General features: G+C 41.9%; 1 protein-coding gene and 1 long non-coding RNA gene across 2 annotated transcripts in view; both read left to right on the forward strand.

Moving 5' to 3' along the window:
- LOC132540352 (uncharacterized) overlaps positions 1-21,793 on the forward strand; it is a 244,598-nt gene that overhangs the window by 106,990 nt on the left and 115,815 nt on the right. The gene's annotated exons all lie outside the window — the stretch shown is intronic.
- GCSAML (germinal center associated signaling and motility like) lies at positions 825-20,259 on the forward strand. The gene is made up of 5 exons (XM_060196920.1): positions 825-929; positions 5,433-5,483; positions 11,038-11,087; positions 16,691-16,719; positions 18,953-20,259. The coding sequence occupies exons 1-5, from the start codon at positions 901-903 to the stop codon at positions 19,178-19,180; spliced, it is 387 nt and encodes a 128-aa protein (XP_060052903.1). The 5' UTR covers positions 825-900; the 3' UTR covers positions 19,181-20,259.

Consider the following 21,793-nt stretch of genomic DNA (forward strand, 5'->3'; position numbering starts at 1 on the left):
TACACCACTGTTACCTCATATTTTTGTAAGTCAGTATTAAATCACCAACAAAATCCAATTTAAAATATTTACTTGCTTATTTATTAGCTGTGAGGGTTCACTAAAGTATCATATCTGCGCTATTGAACTAGTTTTTCCCTTCATTTTGTAAAAAAATATATTTTAAATAATTCATTAATTTATTTTGGATAGAGATAGAATATATATATATATATATATATATATATATATATATATATATAGAGAGAGAGAGAGAGAGAGAGAGACCTGTAATACTGCTTGTGAAACTTTCTCTCTACAGAATGGGGCTGGGAGCTTGACAAGGTCTTTGCACATTGTACCATGTGTCATCTGCCAGAGATGTCACCACTCAGCCCTATTTTTTTCCCATATCAGTGAGACACAGAGAAGGAGGGAGCTAGAGACAGAGAGAGAAGGAGACATACCATAACAGTGTTCCACTGACCATGATGCTGCCCCTACGCATGATGCTCCCATGTGGTGCTGGAGGCTGCAGCCTCACTCCTGGTAAAGATGGTGTTCTACTGGATGAGCTGTCTCCCAGCACCCAGGCTTCTGAGGTACAAAAGTGTTTCTATCCTGTACGGCTATGCTCCCGGGTCCTCCTTAGAGCAGGTTGTACTTGGAGTGATGCATTTCCTCTCTCATGTTCTGACCTGAGTTTTTGATACTCACACACTTACTCACACAGATGCACTCACACATACGCATGCCCGGCTTCCCTATCTCCCCAAGCTGCCCTCCCCACATGCCCACCCCTGGAAGCCTGTGGTTGGTGGGTGGCCAGGCCAGTGGTCAGAGGTGACGTGGCTGCTGGGTTACTTTGCTGGCCGAGGTGGAGCAACGACTGGAGCTGGGAAACAGAGGCCAAGGGAGAGGATGGGAAACTGTCTCCTGCGGGGTGTCAGGTGAGTCTGGTGTTGCCCTTTCTGGGGTGGAGTGGTGCAGGTGTGTGGACAGGCAGTGGGACCTGAAGACAGAAGGATGTCACTGTTACTGTTCAGTCTGGCTGTGTGTGAAGCTGACATAGTCCTACATCAAGGACTGATAGTCAGGGGGCGGCAGGGTCTGGAAATAGGGCATAGGCTGTGTGTGTCCTGTCTGTCTGTCTGTCTGTCTGTCTGTCTGTCTGTCTGTCTACCTTGCTCTGCAGTGTAAAATTCCAGCTGTGCTCGAGGTTGATTTCCAGGGACCTGCTACAGCATAGGGCATAGTCTGCTGTGACTTCGGTGCATTTTAACATATGTGACGAGGTTATAGACCCCTACATTAAGTGTTCTCACCAGAAAAACAAAACAAGATCCACAAGAGATGGTTATATTTGGTATCTTGATCATGGCGACAATATCACAAAAGTTTCTCTGTGTACCAAATGTGACCGTTAAGTATGTGCCATTTTGGGTACATCAAGTATCTACCCTTACTAGCGCAGAAATGTAAATCAGGGCAGCCAGCTTGGGATGTGGGTGGGGTGTGGCATGTTGCCCCTAATCACCCGTGTTCCCTCCACACACTCTCAGAGCTCCCCAGCCCTGCCTGCTTCTCTCTCTGGAACACAGAGCTTTACGAGACTTCTCTCTCCACAGCGGCTCCCCACCCCACTGCCTCACCCTCTGCTAAGGTCCATTAATGTTCTCATCATTCTCTGGAGGGCATGACTCAGAAAATCCTTCGCTTTTCTTTCCTCCTACTGGAATAAACCTTGTGAGATGAAATTGTGCAGCTGTTGCTTCATCTATCTGCAGTGCTCTGAGTGAGGATCCTGAGTCCAAGGACCCTTGTGACTAGCTTATTGAAGAATTCATGCAAGAAGCTGAGTTGTCAGTCTGTAGGACCCATATAGTTGCACTGTTCCAGTGCACATGAGATCTGGCTCTTTTTATCTTCGTATAAGCCTAAGATAGGACAGAAGAGGGCATGGAATTCCCATGAGGCTTATTGTGTAGGAGTTTCTGCTTCTGTTTTAACTTTCAAATGTAAACATCTCTTCCAAGGGAAGTCATGGAATCATTTGTGATCTCAAGGAAAATTGCCTAGCAAATTCTTTCTTTAAAAAACAAAAGATCTATCTGCTTTTAGTGAGGAAGAGAGACTAGAGCACAGTCCAACTCTGGCATATGGTTGTGCTGTGATCAAGCCAGGGGCCTTAGGCATGCAAGTCCTGTGCTCCAACTTGTTGAGTGACCTCCTCAGGCCCCTAGAAGATAATTTCTACATTGACTTGATAGCGAGATGAAATCAGGGGAAAAAAGACTCAGACTCTTGGGAGAGAAAGAAGTAGAAATGGAGACATTGAAGGTACATTTTGCTTTCTGCATAATCTACACCACCAGCCCATGATTGCATCCAACCTTGAATTCTTGTGAATCGTTTCCAGAAATCTTCACATCAGAAGTCAGCCTGTAAGAGATTTCTTTTGCAAATCAGATTTCCCCTGCATTTCACGAATTCTGATCTTTGCTTAGTAGGCCCATATGTTCATAACTGACTATGCTTCCTAAGCTTGCAGACACCAACTCTGAGCAAACACAATCTCTGCATATTGCAGGTTGGTCTATGCAAGGCTCTTACCCTAAGCTTTTAGCATGTGGACTAGCATAAGAGATTATCCCAGTGTTGGGAAAAGAGACTGGGAAGCCTATAAGGTTGTTATGGTGACGTGGATTAGCCAGCTACACCACATGTGTGAGAGTGAAAGGCACTGATTTCCCTGGCCTACTCATAAGAGAGACAACAACTGATGGGGAAACACAAGAGGATTTTTACAACATAAGCTTCCCCCAGATTAGGGGAGGAGAACTCTGCCCTGTGCATATCTGGATGGCAGTAGCGGGGCTGGGACAGCCTGCTATGGCCCAGAGGGCAGCTCCTCTGTGCTGAACTACAGGGGACAGGGCTGCTGGCACACCCCCTGACCCTTCTTCTTTCTTTGTCCTGCCCCTTCTCTCTTCCCCAAATTACCTCTGGAGATGCATGGAGTCTGAAGTTATACTAATTCTCTCTCTTTCTCTCTCTCTCTTTTTAAAATTATTTTATTTTATTTTTTAAAATTTATTTATTTATAAAGTGGAAACACTGACAAGACAATAGAATAAGAGGGATACAACTCCACGCAATTCCCACCACCAGAGCTCTGTATCCCATCCCCTTCTATGACAGCTTTATTGGTGAATAAATCTTTACTTTTCTACAACTGCTAAGGAGGACCTTGCAGGATAAATAAGGAAAAGTAAACATTTCTTGGATATGAGATGTAGTGCGCCTTGAACAAGGTGGTGTAGGATGCTTTCAAGAAGATGGCTTTTCACCTTCTTGAAGCAGGGAAAAGCATCCGCTAACATCCTTATAGAAAGAGCATCAACTACAGGAAAGCTACAGTTCTCCACAAAAGACCCTTTCCTCCAGAGGCCCTTCTTGCTACCAAAGGATGGTCAAGGTCAGCTAAACAATACATTTCAGACTCTCTCTTCTCAGCCAGATCGAATTCAATGTTCCACCTCTGGTATTCTGGTGAGTTAGAATATACAACATGGGTGATTATTTAAAAGAACAACTCTTGCTATGATGCAGACATTGGACATTTTTGTGGAGGAATCCTTTTACTCCTAAAAACATCTGTGGTTATATTTTATCAAATATGACTAGGTAATTGAAACACACAGCGAGACAAGATGTATTCAAGACTCCGCCAAGTTAAACATCATCTTTAACAGGATTGTGTGTGTGTGCATGTGTGCGTACTTTACCAAAACTCAAAGCCTTCCTTATACGTGGAACACTCCAGGAGATGAGCTAAAAGTACAGTTTGGGACTATCATGTGCAAGTGGTCTAGGAAACCTGCAAGTCCTTGATAGCTTTTCTATTCTTTACCCCTCTGGGATTATGGACCCAGGGTCATTATGGGGTGCAGAAGGTGGAAGGTCTGGCTTCTGTAATTGCTTCCCCACTGAACATGGGTGTTGACAGGTCAATCCATACTCCCAGCCTATCTTTCCCTACTGGGGCAGGGCTCTGAGGAAGCGGAGCTCCAGGACACATTGGTGGGGTCATCTGTCCAGGGAAGTCCGGTTGGCATCATGGTAGCATCTGGAAACTGTTGGATGAAAAAGAGTTAACATATAAAGCTGAACAAATTGTTGATTAATCATAAACCTAAAGGCTAGAATATTGCAGATCAAGATTTGGGGTCTCCATTTTGGAAATAGCTAGTAGGTCTATGTTAGGTATATTCCAACAGGCCTATGAATTTATTAGGTTTTGCCTGAGCCTGACATCTGATATGCAGGTGGACCCAGGTTATTGTCTGGGGAAACGATGTCATGGCTGGAAAAAGGGCTAGAAAGCTGGATCAGGGGAAGAGAGTGGCTCCCAAATATGGGAAAAGTGTAGAGCTATTGTTGACTATAAACCTCATCTATTTGATTTAGATAATAATTATGTAAAAGTATTTGTTTATTCCCCTTTGTTTCCCTTATTGTTTTATTGTTGTAGTTATTATTGTGTTGTTATTGATATCATAATTGTTAGATAGGACAGAGAGAAATTGAGAGAGGAGGGGAAGACAGAGAGGGGGAAAGAAAGATAGACACCAGTAGACCTGCCTCACTGCTTGTGAAGTGACTCACCTGCAGGTGGTGAGCCGGGGGCTCAAACCGGGATCATTACTCTGGTCCCAACAACAATTCTTAGTAACCGGAAGTTGCCCTGAGTAAAGTACAAGACTAGGATCAAATACCAGCTGATTGGTATTTTCTCCTTTGCTGAGCTGACTCCTGAGACTAATTTACAGATTGTAGTCCTTGCCTGTGACATCCATCAACCCCACAGGAAAGAGAAGTTGGCAAAAAAAAAAAAAAAAAAAAAGAAAGGCAGGCCTGAAAGGCATTTCAATGGAAGTCAAGGATTTGCACAGTGGTTGACTCAACAGACTTTCATGCCTGAGACACTGAAGGCTGTAGGTTCACTCCTGGGCCCACTGTAAGCCAAAGCTGAGTAATGCTCTGGCAAACAGAAATAAAGAAATAAGTAAATAAATAGGACCAAAAAAGACCTGATGGAGAAATTACCAGGAGGGAGACAACCACCACGCCCCCCCATCATCTCTCTTGCCTCCAGGGTTATCATTACAATAACCACTATGAATCTATTGCTCCTGGAAGCCGTTTTTTTAATAGGATAGAGAAATTGAGAGAGGAAGGGAAGATAGAAAGGGGGAGAGAAAGATAGACACCTGCAGACCTGCTTCACCAGTTGTAAAGTGACCCCCCCCCCCCGGCAGGTGGGAAGGTGGGATTTGAACTGAGATCTTTGTGTGGGTCTTTGTGCTTTATACTATGTGCGCTTAACCCCATGCACTACCACCTGACCCCCAAGGTAATTATCTCTTTTCCTCTCTGTGTTTCCATCCTAGCTGCTTAGATCATCAGAAGGAGCCCAGGAAGAAAAACGGAGGAAGGAAGCAGTAAGACATCTCATTTAAAATATATATATATATATATATATATATAATTTGTTTATTTTATTTATTTATATTAGATAAAGATAGAGATAAATCAGGATGGAAGTGGAGCTAGAGGAGAGAGAGAGAGACACCTGCAGCCCTGCTTCACCATTTGTGAAGCGTCTCCCTATAGGTGGGGAACAAGGGCCTGAGCCCAAGTCCTTGAACACTGTAATGTGTGTGTTTCAACCAGGTTCACCAGATGTCCCTGATAAGACATCTTTCATGAGAGTTTTCCTTCTACAAGATTTACTTCTACAATCTGTTTCATGAGAATGGCTGTCTTGGCCTGCCACAAGCCAGGCTGAGAGGGACCCTTTCCCAGAGACTTAGCAAGGGCTTCATGAGGACAGCAGGAGGGAGGGAAGCTCTGTGAGTGGTGAAACTACTATGCAAGTATTTCTCTTTCTCTCTCTGTCCCTTCACTCTCAATTTCTCTCTCTGTTCTAGCAAATGAAAGAAAAGACTTAGCAAGGGCTTCATAAGGACAGCAGGAGGGAGGGAAGCTCTGTGAGTGGTGAAACTACTATGCAAGTATTTCTCTTTCTCTCTCTGTCCCTTCACTCTCAATTTCTCTCTCTGTTCTAGCAAATGAAAGAAAAGGAGGGGAGCAAATGCAGCAATGTGAGGAGGGCTTTCTGTTGGGTATTTGAAAACACACTCCCATTTTTGATGCTAAACTAGAGGAACCTTTGGGAAGTCGAGTCTAATCACAGTGGTCCTAAAGAGACTTCAGTTGTTCTCTGTTTCATCTGTTCTGAGCTCTGTCTGAGACATAATAGTTTCTACATGGTCGCTGCCTGCTCTGGTCCCATTCCTGCTATCAATGACAACCCTCACCTCCAGGGAAACTGCCTGTCAGGTACCACCATTTCCACTGCTCCCAGGCAACCATTTTCACTTTTTTAAATTGCTACCAGGGTTATCATTGGGGACTTGGACCTGCAGGATGAATCCACCACATCTGGTGGCCATTTTACCCATATATATGTATATTTCATTTGATAGGCCAGAGAGAAGTTGAAAGGGGAGGGAGGAGAAGGAGAGACACTTTCTGTTTTAGATTTACCACCTGTGAGGCCTCACCCCTGCAGGTGGGGGTAATCTAGGGGGCTTGAACCTCAGTCCTTGCACAGTATAAAGTCTGCGGTTAATTAGGTGTGCCAATGCCTGCCTGGCCCCATCCCTTCGTCTCTGGCCCTACCACAAGACAAAGCATCTGCCCTGCCAGTTGTGCTATCTCTTGGTTGGAAACTGCTTTTGAACTCCATTCTCTACTCTCTGGCCTGGGATACTTATCTCAGTACCTCTTCTGGGTATGGGGGTTCTCAGCCCCTCCTGGAAGCTCCGACGACAATTTGAGGAACAGGGGTGCCCTGCACAGTCTATATTTCATATACCTTTCTCTCAAACTGTAACTTTGAATTTGTCCCTTTAGATTTTTCTAGTCCCCTCCCCTGTCCGGTCTGTTGGCAACCCAGCCCTTACAAAACAGTAAGTGGAAAAAAGATAAGACAAGTGGAAAATGGCAGCTATCTGGACACGGACATCCTGCCTAGCTTAGCTGAGCCCAGCCTGCTTGTCTGTGAATCATGGGCTGCCCCTATCTTCACAGGCAGCTTTTCTTAATCACTTTATCTGGAGCCCAGGGCTCTCTGCTGCCTTCTTTCACAGCACATGAAATGAGAAGGGCCAGAGAAGAGGCTCCCCATTTATGGTGACAGGAGGGGAGGCCCCAGATTTGTAGGTGAGATAAGATGGTGTTTACAGGAAGGAACCATTCTCCTGTCCTGGGACTCTCTGGCTGCCCTACACCTCTACCCCCATACAGTTTCTGGTTGAGAAGAGAGGAAAACTCTGGTGTCATATTGAGTCCAGCATCATGTCTTCTTAGCACGAGGCTTCCCCCATTCTTCTCTTTTAGTGGGACTTAGTGTTAATATTTTCAAATAGAGCAATTTATCTTTTTAAAATATTTATTTATTTACTCACTTTTGTTGCCCTAGTTGTTTTATTATTGTAGCTATTATTGATGTCATCGTTGTTGGATAGGACAGAGAGAAATGAAGAGAGGAAGGGAAGACAGAGACAGGGGAGAGAAAGATAGACACCTGCAGACCTGCTTAACTGGCTGTGATGCGACTCCCCTGCAGGAGGGGAGTCGGGGGCTCAAACCATGATCCTTAGCCAGTCCTTGCGCTTTGTGCCACATGTGCTTAACCTGCTGTGTACCTCCCAACTCCCCCCCCCCCTTTTTTTTTAACCTGGCTTCTCTGGGACCTCAGGCATGAAAGTCTGTTGTGTAACTGCTGTGCTATTTCCAACAAATTCTTTAAAAATAATTTTAAAGATATATTTATTTATTTGTGTGTTTATTTGGGACTTCACTCTTCCTGGTCAACTTTGTCAGACAGAAACAGAGAGACAGAAACAGAGATACAGGGAAGATACCCTATCCCTGAAACTTTCCTCCAGTGCCATGTGAGGCTGAAGTTCAATCCTGGGTTGAGGATATTGTAAAGACCTTCCCTGGTGAGACTTTTGCTACTGCTTCTTTATTTTTATGAGAAAGAGAGAGAGTGAAAGGGGTCAGGGGGAAGAGAGACCAGAGCATTGCTTAGCTTTAACATGGTAGAGCCAAAGATTAAACCTGAGACATCTGAGGACTCAGACATACAATTTTTAAATAAATATTTTAAAAATTATTTATTTTATTTTATGGGACAGAAAGAAATGTAAAAGGAAAGGAGATAGAGAGGGAAAGAGACAGACACTTGCAGCACTGCTTCACCATTCATAAAGCTTTCCCCCTGCAGGTTGGTGACTTGAACCCAGGTCCTTGTGCACTGTAATGTGTGTATTTAAACAGTGTGCCACCACCCAGCCCCAAACATACAGATTTTGTGCTCCAACACATTGACCTGTAATCTAATGAAGAGAAACCAAATGTTTCCCATCAGGTAGATTTTCCGAGCTAGATGTTTAGTCCTCTAACCAGTCTGAGAGGTGAGGAGGGGCCTCCATAGTTTGATGACCCTGTCCCTGTAGACAGATGTCTACATTCCCTGGAGCTAAAAGGACAGTCACGTTTGGTGGGCTGGTGGATAATTTACAGGCTAAGTGAAATTCCATTCTCTTCATCTTCCTGAGCTAATTCTGGTCTTTTTAAATTTTTTTTTAAATCTCTACAATACTATCCTTTCATTCCTGACAAAAAAGACATCTCCCCCCCCCCAAAAAAAAAAGAAAAGGACAATTTGAGCCACTTAACTTTAAAAAGATAGAATACAATATAATTCATCCTTGTCAGTTAAATGCTTTGCTAAGTTGAGAAAAGCAGTCATGTAACCACTGCCACATCAAGATACGGGATATTTCCATCACCTGATTCCTCACCTCAGACCCCACAGCCACCCAGCTCATCTCTGTTTGGCTTTTGCTTAGGATATCATCACATAACTGCTTTTTATTGTCATGGAGTTCTTATCTGTGTTTTCCTTAGTAAAGATGATTAATATTTTAACTGTTCTGAATTCAAATCTTTTTTTTTTGTTTGTCTGTTTTTGCTTGGAAATGGGGACTATGAGAGACTACAACTTTTCTTCTGAATATTATTTTATCTGTGTCCTATGTGTTGCCAATGGAAACATTGTGATAGTCCAATGATGAGCAACTTTATCTCTTATTTCTTCCTGGAGATGAATAATTCTAAATCTCTTTTTTTTATCTTTTTAATATTAAGTCCTAATTCTTTTTCATTATTGTTAGTACTTTTCATTTCTGCCATGTAGATTTTAGTGAAATCTGTTTTACCATATATTATGTACTAACTTCAAGCATATACCTTTTTCTAAGAATTCATTCATTCATTCATTAATTCATTCATTCATTCATTTATTATTAAATTTTTTTTTGCCTCCAGTCACTGGGGCTCAGTGTCAGCACTACGAATCCACTGCTCCTAGTGACTATTTTTTTTCCTTTTTCTTTTATTTAATAGGACAGAGAAAAATTGAAAGGGGAAGGGGACATAGAGAGGGAGAGAGAAAGATAGACTCCTGCAGACCTGATTTGCCACTAGTGAAGCATCCCCTGCCATAGGTGGGGAACTGGGGTCTGAACCCGGTTCCTTGTGTGGGTCTGTGTGCATAGGACTATGTTTGCTTAACTGGGTGTTCCACCTCCCAACCCACAAATTAATTTATTTATGAGGAAAAATTCTTCTATTTCTATCCCCTTCTCTTCTCTCAGTCCTATCAAATAAAATAGAAAAAATGTTGGCCAGCATCAGTGGATTAATAGTGCCGGCACTGAGCCCCAACAATAACCCTGGAGGCAAAGAGAGACAGAGAGGGTAAGGGAGAGTGAGGGAATGGAACTGGATACCAGTCTGTCATATGCACTGCCAGGGACTAAGCACTTCATACTTGAGGGTCCAACACTTTACCCACTGTGCAGCTCCTATGTCAACTACATTCTTTACATGTTAGTTTCCTCATATGGAAAATAGTTTTATAATATTAAAATTCTACCATTTTAAATTGTGGTTGTAAAAAAAAATTGGAAAGAAGCTCAATGATTGATCACTGGCTCCGTGGTTAGCTAGAGCCAGCACTCAGCTACCTGGAGCTGGCTGGCACCTTGTTGATCATGCTGCTCCGATTCTCAAAACATGCAACATAACAATATAATCTTTCGATGAAGGCTCCTTTTTATTTTCCCCTCCAGGGTTATCTCTGGGGCTTGGTGCTGGGCTCTACGAATCCACTGTTCCTGGTGGCCATTTTTTTTTTTTATTTTATTGTATAAGACAGAGAGAAATTGAGGGAGGAGGGGGAGATAGAGAGGGGGAGAGAAAAAGACACCTGCAGACCTGCATCACTGATTGTGAAGTGCCCCTCCCAGCAGGCGGGAAGTGGGGGATTTGAACCAGAATTCTTGCTCCGATCCCTGTGCTTTAGTACTATATGCAATCAACCCAGCCGGCCTGCCCCCTTGATGAAGGAAACTTGATTAACTACATGTTGTCAAAAATCTCTACTCTCACCCCTCACCCTTTTCTTCCTTTTTGTTATTGGTTAAGCTAGATTCACTTCTTATCTATTATTGTTGGTTTTAATGCCTGTGTCTTTTTTCCTTTGTCTCATACTGACTCTAAATATCTTGATGTGTAGCCTTTCTTTCTCTCATGTGAGAGTTGGTGGTTCTTAGTCCTTAACTTCTGGTCTGTGAGGAAGTTCCTGTGGCAGAACACAGGTGGGTCACCTCTCCTAGAGGTTAGGACAGCATGGATAAACATTAATGTGAAGATCTGGCTAAGATGGGGCTAGGGCTGGTTTTCCAGTAATGTGTCATCGGCTGTATTTCATGGCTTTCCAGAAAGGATTATACTAATCAGGCTTTCAGTTTTTCTTTTGTGAATGGTAAATCTAGCTGTGAACTTAAATACTTCTTTCAAAACTATTTCAGCTCCAGAGAACCAGCTGTCTCATGCTGATATCTCTTTTCTTTGTAGGCAGGAAGTGACCTCTTCTGAGAGAGAAAATCAAAGCCAAGATAAAAAAAGTAAGTCATTGCTTCACATTGCATTTCATTCTAGGGAAGCCGAGAGTTGAGGCAACCAGATTAACAATGTTGTCATTCATATTAGGAGAGGGCTGGCTTCTATCTGATTTTTAAAAAAATTTTTTTTCTTTTTATATTTATTTATTTATTTATTTATTTTCCCTTTTGTTGCCCATGTTGTTTAACATTGTTGTGGTTATTGATGTCGTTGTTGGATAGGACAGAGAGAAATTGAGAGAGGAGGGGAAGACAGAGAGTGGGAGAGAAAGATAGACACCTGCAGACCTACTTCACCGCCTGTGAAGCGACTCCCCTGCAGGTGGGGAGCCGGGGGCTCGAACCGGGATCCTTACACCTGTCCTTGCACTTTGTACCACGTGTGCTTAACCCGCTGCGCCACCGCCTAACTCCCTGATGCTTTTTTTTTTCAGTTATTTAGTTAGTTTTCTTTTGCCTTTTTATAATCTCACAAACTGGCTTCATGATTCTGTGAATCACGGTAGCATCTTCACATGGTCTTTACTGAGCAGCAGTTCATAAATTCCCATGAGAAGGAATTTACCAGAATTTCACTGATTTCTAATTTCTATATTGGTGTTTTTTAAAAAGGGAACTCACTGAGTGTTAGGTGCTAATGAGTGTGCTTTCCTTCCCAAGAATGTGCTCTCTTTGATATATATTGCGGGAGTAATTGATGCAAATACATGCATGTGACACATGTGTGGGCAGACACAACTGAAGCAAACTCACTTTTTCTTGTTTCAGAATCCTACCTTCCACCCTAAACTCACCTTTTCTTACCACTATCACTTCAAACACCTTCTTCCTTACAGACATGCTTTGTGAAGGAATTGTGCAGCCTTATAATCAGGAAGTTAGCATTTTCCCATCACACCTCAGCTATGAGTACCACTGACCCACTGATTCTCCTGGTGGTGTGTAAAATAAACACACTACACCAAGCAACTTCAGAACCTTCAATGGAATATCACACTTAGAAACAGTCACACACTGCACTTAAAATTATTATAAGCCTATGGTTGTGTGTATTTGTACATGGTTGTGCTATCACATAGTATGAAATGTATTTTTAGTCTTGGGACACATTCAGAAACCAGCAAATGCTTCTATTCAAATCTAACTGAAGACTCTAAAAGGCAAGTTACAACCCCAATCTCAATCACCCTGGCTCTAGTATTGACTCATGTTGCTCAGTAACTCTCAATGGAAGTTGTTCCTTCCTCCACCTGTTTGAAATCACTCTAATGTTTGCACCCCCACCTCCCACCCACTAGCCTACAACCCACTACCCCACCTCCAACCACCTTGCTTTTGGAGTTCAGGTACAATACTAGGGTTTCCATCTGCCTTGGAATTTGCAACTCTCTTACAAGAGTTTGTGTATGAGATTGATTTTATTGCTTCTTCTAATCTTTGGTTAATCTTCTGGTGAAGTCACCTAGGGGATAGGACACCTGGGGGACTTGGTCCTAAAGGATCTCATCAAAGATGCTTTCTTCAATTCAAATGTCAAGGTCTTAAGCTTTGTTATCAGATCCTTATGTGCATTTAGAGTTCCTGGGCTAGAGGATGCCTTCTTTTTCATTCCTAATGTTATCTCTCTGTGTATGCAACCACATTTTCTACCAGTTAGTTAACTGATTAATCAGTATTGATTATTATATTTTTAATTTTGGATTTTAGTGGCTTATAGTACAGTTGTTGGCATTATTATTTTTATCAGAGCACTACTCAACTCTGGCTTATATAATGGTGCTGGGGATTGAACCTGGGACTTTTGATACCTCAGGCATGAAGGTCTTTTTGCATAACCATTGTGCTATCTCCCTAGCCCCTCTACTTATTATCTGATTATTCAGCTTTTCTAGGCTTCATTCATTCTATTAATATTTTTCTGGAATTAGGATATTCTCTTGGGTCCAAGTCATTAGGTCCAACTGGCATGTGACTTACTCAAATTATAAAAGGTTCACCAAATATCATGCTGTATTGAAAAGAAGAGCACATGCAAATTAACTAGGATGGATTTATCATGACACAATTCAGGCTACCAAACCTCCAGAAATGTCTGTGCAGTGCATTCTCCTTGTTTTCCTTAGAGAAACTTGCATTTAAAATTGCTGGAGGCACTAACACACTCCTGCTTCATTAGCCAGCTGCTATTATGTCCTGTGAAGGTAAGAAACGACCTTCATCCTTGCCAAGCAGATATTGAATGAGAGACAGAAGCTGACACAGAGCTGAGGCACATATGGGTCAACTGCACATGTCCCTGCAGGTGACTACAGATGTCTGTCTTTATACGGCTAATTTAGTCAAACCTCCCTCACTGCACTAAATACAACTAAATCTGCCACCTCCACCTCTATTAAAAGTGTGCAGATATCTTCTATCAGCCCAAGGGGGAAGTTACATGGGGAACTGCTCAAAATCACACTTCTGAATCTTTTTGATATGCACATGAACACTCCTTTCATTTCCTGCGGTGGTGGGGTTGGGGGTGGAGAACCAGACTGCTGTTAGCATATGAGCTAGTTAGTTGACATTAACACTTGCAGAGGGTCACCAGAGGTGGTTAGGAGAATCAGCTGCCGAGTTGGCAAGTTGGCATGGAATTTTCAAGCTATGTTTGTGGACTTCAAAACATTGTGAAATGACCTGATGGATGGTCCTTCCAGGAGATGAGAATGAGGATGAGTATAAAGGCCCATAGGAGGAGAGAGATACTGACTAGAAAAAGCTGTGGTGTCCACATCAACAAATGGGCTTGGTTGTAAGGAGAAAAACCTTTCATTGCAGGCACCTTGGTATTTGATGAGCCCTTGAACTTAAAAATCTCCCTTTCTGGGCCAGGAAGATAGTTCACTTGGATAATGCATTTACTTTGTCATGAGTATAACCCAGCTTTGAACCCAGGCCCCAGTGAAGGAAGTTTCAGTGCTGTGGTTTCCCTTTGACTGTCTCTATTAATTGTTTAGTAGTCTGAAAGAGTTGACCTAGAACAGTGAAGCCTTGATGATTGAAAAAAAATAATAAAATAAAACAACAAAGACCAGCTCTATGTCATGAAGATGCAAAGAAATCATAGATAAATATATATATTTTTTAATTTTTATTTATAGAAAGGAAACACTAACAAAACCATAGGATAAGAGGGGCATGATTCTACATAATTCCTACCACCAGAACTCCAAATCTCATCCCATCCCCTGATAGCTTTCCTATTCTTTATCCCTCTGGGAGTATGGACCCAGGATCATTAAGGGGTGCAGAAGGTGGAAGGTCTGGCTTCTGTAATTGTTTCTCCGCTGAACATAGGCGTTGGCAGGTTGATCCATACTCCCAGCTTGCCTTTCTCTTTCCTTAGAGGGGCAGGGCTCTGGGGAAGCGGAGCTTCAGGACACATTGGGGGGGATCGTCTGCCCAGGGAAGTCCGGTTGGCATCATGTTAGCATCTGGAAACTCGTGGCTGAAAAAGGAGTTAACATATAAAGCTGAAAAATTGTTGATTAATCATGAACCTAAAGGCTGGAATATTGCAGATGAAGATTTGGGGTCTCTGTTATGGAGATAGCTAGTAGGCCTATTTATCTTCCTTCTTTTCTTCAAAGTTGTCTATAGGAGCAGTAATTTAGCCTGGCCTTTTGAATTCAGATGGCCATGCATAAACTCTAACAAACCATTATCCTGTGTGCTGTGGATCACTTGTATCCATTTTCCCCTCCAATACTTATGAGTCTGTGCTGCCTTAAATCAAACCAAGAGATACAACTTAGCCAGCATCTCATACCCATGAGCCTTTGCTTCTTTTAACTTTTCTCAATTCAGTTCACTCACCAGTAATAGGCTGAATCCCAGAAAAGACATTACACTCTATTACTATCTTATGAATCAGCACAAGACTAACAGTCTTAGCAAAAATCAAGCAGCTAGCTAAATTTGCATTGTAGAAAATGATGCAATGCTCATCTGTGTATTAGCTCTTGGACTTGTGGGAAAGGAGAATTTCCCTTTTCTCGTTTTAAAGAATGTTGTGCCATTAGAGGAGTAGATTTATTAGAGTATTTTTATTTTCTTCTTAGATTTTTTATGTTTTCCTGTTTACAAGGGATGCACATGGGATATAAAGGAGGAAAACCCTAGAAGTAGATTGAACTTGATTTTGCCCAGGGAGATCCACTGTGGAATGCTGACCTCCAGGACTATAAATTGAAGAGTCTGTATTGAGTTAAACCATCAGGCAGGAATTTGTCATAGCAGAGAGGAGAGGAACAGACCCTGAGATACTCAGGCCATATTGTGGTTTCCAGGTAACTCAGTGCTCTCAGTTCTGTAGTTGCCAAACTGAGCCCAGATCAAGGGGATTGCAATGAGTTCTGCACACTCGTTCAGCCCTTGACACATATGACTTCCTTCCCATTCTTGGGCCCATAGAGTCTTGAAAGAAAGACCATGTTGCTGAATTCATGCTTTTATTGGTTTTCCTTCCTTCCTTCCTTCCTTCCTTCCTTCCTTCCTTCCTTCCTCCTTCCCTTCCTTTTTCATATTTGTTTACTGGATATATACAGATAGAAATTGAGAAGGAAGGGGATGATAGTGAAGATTAGAGACAGAGAGACACCCACAACTCTGCTTCACCACTCACAAAGCTTTCCCCCTGCAGGTGAGGGCTGAGGGCTTGAACCTGGGTCCTTGTGCATGGTAACATGTGCACTCATCCAGATGCAACACCATCTGGTCTCCTTGGTGTGGTTTCTTTAACAGCATAAACATCTTAAAATTGAAACATATTTGTTTATTAGATCATTTTATAAGGTTACATTTACCAAGATATGTAATTACTGCTTACATCTCCTGTTTAAAATCAAATCATTGACTTTTATTCTCGAAAAATGGCAAGCTGCTAGAAATTATAGTTGTGCTGTTGTTTGTCAAATGCTATTGAATTCGTATGTTATGTTCACTACCAAGGTTACTTAATGGTGGATTTCAGAATCAATCAATGCACCTTTTATAAACTGAGAATTTTGCCATGTTTGGTAGTCAGTGACATCCCTAATTTTCTCTCTCTCTCTCTCTCTTTCTATTTTTAAATATTAACAATGTGTATCTCAGATACATAAATGCATTGTTCATGAATGTAATAATGAGAATTTGAGTGTATTTAACTTTAAACAGTTGCTTTTACTCCTTTGGTACCTGTCTCTATTATGATGAATTGCTTTATACTTGTTTTGAAGGATTTATACATAAATTCATTGTTTCTCTGTTCTTGCCATATTCTATTTCTATTGCCTGTTAGCAGATCATCACCCAATCTCCAAATCCAAGTATTCAGCCACTTTGCTGCATGGCACTCACATAGCTCTGTAGGTGTTGACTTAGTACAAATGCACCCCTTGATCTTATCATTCAGCCCTGACCTTGGCCCTCAAGTCTGAGAGTCTTAGTAACAACATGGGAAAATGTCAAGATGGTGGGTCTCAAGATTTTAGCCTTGTATCCTGTCGTTTTCCCAACCTCTAGTTCTTAACTTGTGATGCTTCAAAACTCAGCTTGCTTTTTTCATGGTTTTCCTCCAGGTAAAGAAGTTCCATCCACTTCTGCTGAGGTAACTGAACATTGTTTGCATCTGTTTGATAGTATCGCACTACAGAAGACCTTATTTGAGAACAACACAGGGCTTCCTTTACAACACTCGGTGGACTGAATCTGAATGGACCTGTCATGACTTATATTTTGCTACCAGGGTCATCCCTAGGACTCAGTATCTGTATGATTCCACTGTTCCTGGAGGACATTTTTAAAAACTAAGGTGTGAGACACAGAGAGAGATTAAGAAGGAAAGAGAAACAATAAGAAAGAGAGACACTGGCAGCTCTTCCCAACCACTCATGAAGCTTTGCACTTGCAGGTGGGGACTGGAGCTTGAACCTGGGTCCTTGCTCATGATAACATATGCACTCTTACTGCTGAATCACCTGGCCCCCATATCATGTCGTTTATGTCTTAAACAGTATTCTTAGTCATTTTAATGCAGAAATGGGAAGAAATAAAAAAAATAGCTGAAACACATGGAATTGCTTTAGAAGATTGGCAAGTTCCTCTTCTCCCAATTCCCTTAGTTTATTTTTTCAATTTTCAACAAGGCAAAAAAAAAAAATCCTATAAATTGATGCTTATAATCTGAGACCAATGAAATATGAAACATCAGCTCTTTTGACTTTACACACTCCCTTGATATTCAGGAACGGGCCTTTACATTGGCAAATATGATAGAAGTGAACTGATATGAGAAAGTAGTTTATGGGGGTCAATCAGTAGCGCAGTGGGTTAAGCACACATGGTGCAAAGCAGAAGGACTGGTGTAAGGCTCCTAGTTTGAGCCTCCAGATCTCCACCTGCAGGGGAGTCACTTCACAGGCAGTGAAGCAGGTCTGCAGGTGTCTATCTTTCTCTCCCCTTCTCTGTCTTCCCCTCCTCTCTCCTTTCTCTGTTCTACCCAACAATGACAATATCAACAACAACAACAATAATAATAACTGCAACAACAATAAAAAAACAAGAAAAAATAGAGAAAGAAGTTTATCCTTGCTAGTAAGACTTACTATATATATTAATGACTGAAGTAGAATGATAATAACTTAAAGTTGGATTTCCCTTTTAAAGTGTTTGCAGTTGAAAATGGGCTTAAATAATTAACTTTTAAAATTATTTATAAAATAAAAATACCAACAAGACCATAATATAAGAGGGGTACAATTTCACACAATTCCCACCACTAGAGTTCCACATTCCATCCCCTCTATTGGAAACTTTCCAATTCTTTACCCCTCTGGGAGTATGAACCCAGCATCACAGCTTCATCAGTCTGACTTTGTCTTCTGAGGATTTGTGTTATGTGGCCTTACTGATTGCTGAATCAGGCCTGAGGTATATATTACTCCTCAGCCTTGTGATCTAAGGTACAATTTTCCCTAGATGCTTCTGTTTTCTCTAGAAAGGTGTAGCTCCTTTTCTCTACGTGTTCAGGAGGAGGGTGTCCTTACCTTTTAACTATCTGAGGTGCAGTAAAGGCAGGCTGGGATACTGACATGGGGGGGGGAGGCTCAAGGACCTGATGGGGGGGAAGCAAGCAGTCCTGGCTGCTTCCCTCAGACAAGAAGGAAGGAGGGGCATCTAGTGCCAGCTCTCTCTGGATCCACCTGTCTCCCTGGACGTTGGGAGATGGGGGCCAAAAGTGGCCCCTGAGGGTCCTGGGGTGCTCAGTGTGCTGAGAGCAAAGTGTGTAGGGAGACAAGTAATCAGCCTTGGCAAAGCCTCAGTGGGACAATTCGTTTATTGAAAGGAAAAGCAGGTAGATATAGGCCATAACTGAGGGAAGGTTTGGGGTATCCATTAACTCAAGCACAGAGCAAGATAATCCATAGATACATTTTTACAGACAGACTGTTTGATCATAAGCTGTACAATGTACATTTTTCCCAAGGCAAATTGAAGGTGCTTTAGAGCAGTAAGAGACGGGAAAAAGCTGAGCAATGTTTGCTGGAATTTTAAAGTTAACACAGTAATCCATGGCTTTTAATTAAAAAAGGAAAGGGTTGCGGGGGGGAGATGGCATGTGTAGAAAGGTGCCCATGTCTGAGGGTTGAGCAGTCATAAATTCCAGAGACCAGAGGAAGCAGCCCTTCTTTCAACCTGAAGGGAGAGTTGGGGATCAGCCCACTTGGATCTTATGGAAACAATGGCCTGCACTTTCCAGGACAGTGGGCCCATTCTCCAACAATCTAATTCTTGTGTGACACAACAGCCTGAACCTAACCTCTTATCTCTGTGCTTGGCAGGAGGACGTGGTGGGCAGCAGTTGTGAAGAAGTGTGCTACACGGTCATTGAACACCGCAGACCCCCCCCGAACTATGACCATGGTTATGAGAACATCTGCTCCCTCCTAGAGGGAAGGCTGCACAGGGAAGGAGTAGAGACCGAATATGCCCTGCTCCGGACAGCCTGTGTCTCCAGGCCTTCTTCCTTTAACCTTGATCATGACTATGAACTTGTGCTACCCCACTAGGAGCTGCACAGACACAAAGACACACAGACCTGTGGCATCAGCAAGGCAGAAAGCCGCTGTCACACATTTAACCAGCGTTTAGGAGTGACACCCTTTATTATGTATTTGGGGCATTCTTGTGGTTTGGGTAAAGGTGTACAAATTGGCATCTGCTATACTTTCTCTTTGTAAAGTCTGGGGAGGTGAAAATGGTGGAAAAACAGATCCTCAGTCGTGATCCTGCTCCCCAAATCTGATGCTAGCATTCCCACTGGTGGTTGATTTTGTTTTTATGGTGTAACCTCAGTGATGTCTTAGAATATAAGACCAGTGACCAAATCCTTTGCAGATCTAATGCTGCATTTTTGCTGCTACCATGTGTTGAAGAGTCTCACTTGAAGATTTGTGGTAGCAGTTCTAGAATCAGTAGAAAGCTGTTGAGTGCACATATCACCATGCATAAGGACTTTAGCTCAAGACTCCACTCCCCACTTGTAGGAGGGGATGCTTCAGGAGCTGTGAAGAAGATCTACAGTCCTCTCTCTCTCTTCCTCCCTCTTCTCTATTTCTCTCTGTCCTATTTAAATAATGAGAAGAAAGGGATAAAAAGAAGAAAGGGCCAGGTATACTTTAACTTTATGAATACAGCTGCCAGACCTGCATATCAGGAGTCCCACTTGACATATGTGTGCACCTATTCCCACACTTTCTGTATTTTTTTTAGCCTTAGTCTCCTCTTTCACAGAGGGGGTTTAAGTGAACCACCCCATCATTGTCCAACCTGGTTAGTTACTCAGGATCATCCATACAATGATGTTGATGGATGCCATATTTATTTATCAGACTCAGTATTGTGATTATGCTTAACTTGCCTTTTGATTCAACTGCATTTGAGTTCTCTTTGAAATCTTTCTCAGTGACTTTATGACCAATGGACCTACTTGAGTTTTCTAGTCAAACTTTCTAGATCTGAGAGGAGGTTACAAGGAACCTGAGAGGATGTGGGAGACTCAGTGCAGGATAGTGGAAGACTTCAGTTGGAAGTGGGAAAATCAAGCTTAGACACCTATCACAGGGAGATAAGATACTTTATTTGTGTGACAATAAATGTCTTGCAAACCACTATTATCCCCAATAAAGAGATTTGGAAAAAAAATAAGACTTTTCCCCATTCTTTATCTTTTGCTTAGACTGTTGGAGCTGTGTGTGGAGGGGCAGACTCAGTGCTCAGGACTGCAAATACCAGTGCTTTCTAAAGCAGGCAAGGCCAGGTCCCAGCTGGTCATATGATCTGCCTTTAGATCATCACTTAACTAAATAATAAGAGCAGAAAGCCAAACGCATCTGCCCTATGGGCATCCATTTCCCCTAGCATCTTCTGGCTGAGTGTTCAGGAGCACAGGATTAATTGCCTCCTTGGGACCTATTGCCCCAGTGACTTTAGCCAAGTAAACATAGAACCTATTTTTTCTCTATGACTTCTGGCCCTCAACATCATCGAGAACAAAACAGTACACTCTTCTTCAGACTAGATGCCTTTCCTGTTTGCTAGTTTTTGCCTTTTGACCTCAGGTAAAGACATCAGCAGGAAGATTCACACCTCAAAGTGTTTGTGACCAAAATTCTAGTGGCAAAAGGCTCTATGAAAAGCAAGGAAATAATTTTCATTTATTTATATTTTTTCATTTATTTATATTTTTTTGTCACAGACATCTTTATCACAAGTGACTACATAACTGAAACATTATGTTATTAGTCAAACATAAGAGTGTGAGTATATTTGCTATTAAGTATTTTACCAGACATATTTGCATTTGTTGATGTGAACTGATCAAATATTAATATGCTATTTGCACATAGACCAAAACATGCCACTGATTTCACAAATATTTTTTGCATTTGATGCAAGCACTATTTTGTCCTCTTAAGAATATGCATTTTATTGTGTAGTGGTACCTAATGATACACTTCTAATTTGATTACGTTTTTAGAAATTATATCTCAATTTTTGAAAATACCACTGAGAGAGTTCAGATGGAAACGTTCATTGTGAATATACCAATATGACTGACTTTTAAAGTGGGCAGTTGGACTTTGTGTCACCTTGCCTAATCTCTATTATAATCGTGTTTAAGTCATTTCCTCTCCAGGAAGAAACTGGTGAATGAAATCTGACAAATCTCCAAGCATGGTTCAGATGAAAACCTGTTTATCTCAATATTTCCAGATCAGTATGGTGTATTCACTAAGACCCAATTTAGTGCTAACATAGTGTGATAATTGAGTCAAAACAATGGGAAGACATTCTATAGATTATTTACTGTGAGAGAGGAGAAAGAAGATTCTAAGGGGCTCTGGCATGAGGTGATACAGCGACTGAATGTGCTGTCTCTGAGGCCTAAGATGTACAAGTCCTGTGCTTTAATAGGCTTAGCTATTTCCCTACTCCTAACTTGTTGAGAAAAATTCAGTGTAGGTAAAATGTGATCCTGGAGTTTAAGCATGATGTATGTGTATTTAGTAACAGTAGTAGTTTGTCTGCTCAGAGTTGATGGTTGAAGACTGAGAGGCAGTATCTCACTAGAAACCAGGGGATGAGGGCTAAAAAAGCATGCACTTTTAGGGAAATGAAGA

The sequence above is a fragment of the Erinaceus europaeus genome, chromosome 9, assembly GCF_950295315.1.
Source record: "Erinaceus europaeus chromosome 9, mEriEur2.1, whole genome shotgun sequence".
NCBI lineage: Eukaryota > Metazoa > Chordata > Mammalia > Eulipotyphla > Erinaceidae > Erinaceus > Erinaceus europaeus.

What these genes read in the sequence shown, in the direction of transcription:
- GCSAML (XM_060196920.1), top strand. Translation starts at nt 901, where the DNA reads ATGGGAAACTGTCTCCTGCGGGGTGTCAG. An exon ending in AAAAACGGAGGAAGGAAGCA is followed by an intron (nt 5,484 to 11,037) that starts GTAAGACATCTC and finishes TTTTCTTTGTAG; the next exon opens with GCAGGAAGTGACCTCTTCTG. An exon ending in TCAAAGCCAAGATAAAAAAA is followed by an intron (nt 11,088 to 16,690) that starts GTAAGTCATTGC and finishes GTTTTCCTCCAG; the next exon opens with GTAAAGAAGTTCCATCCACT.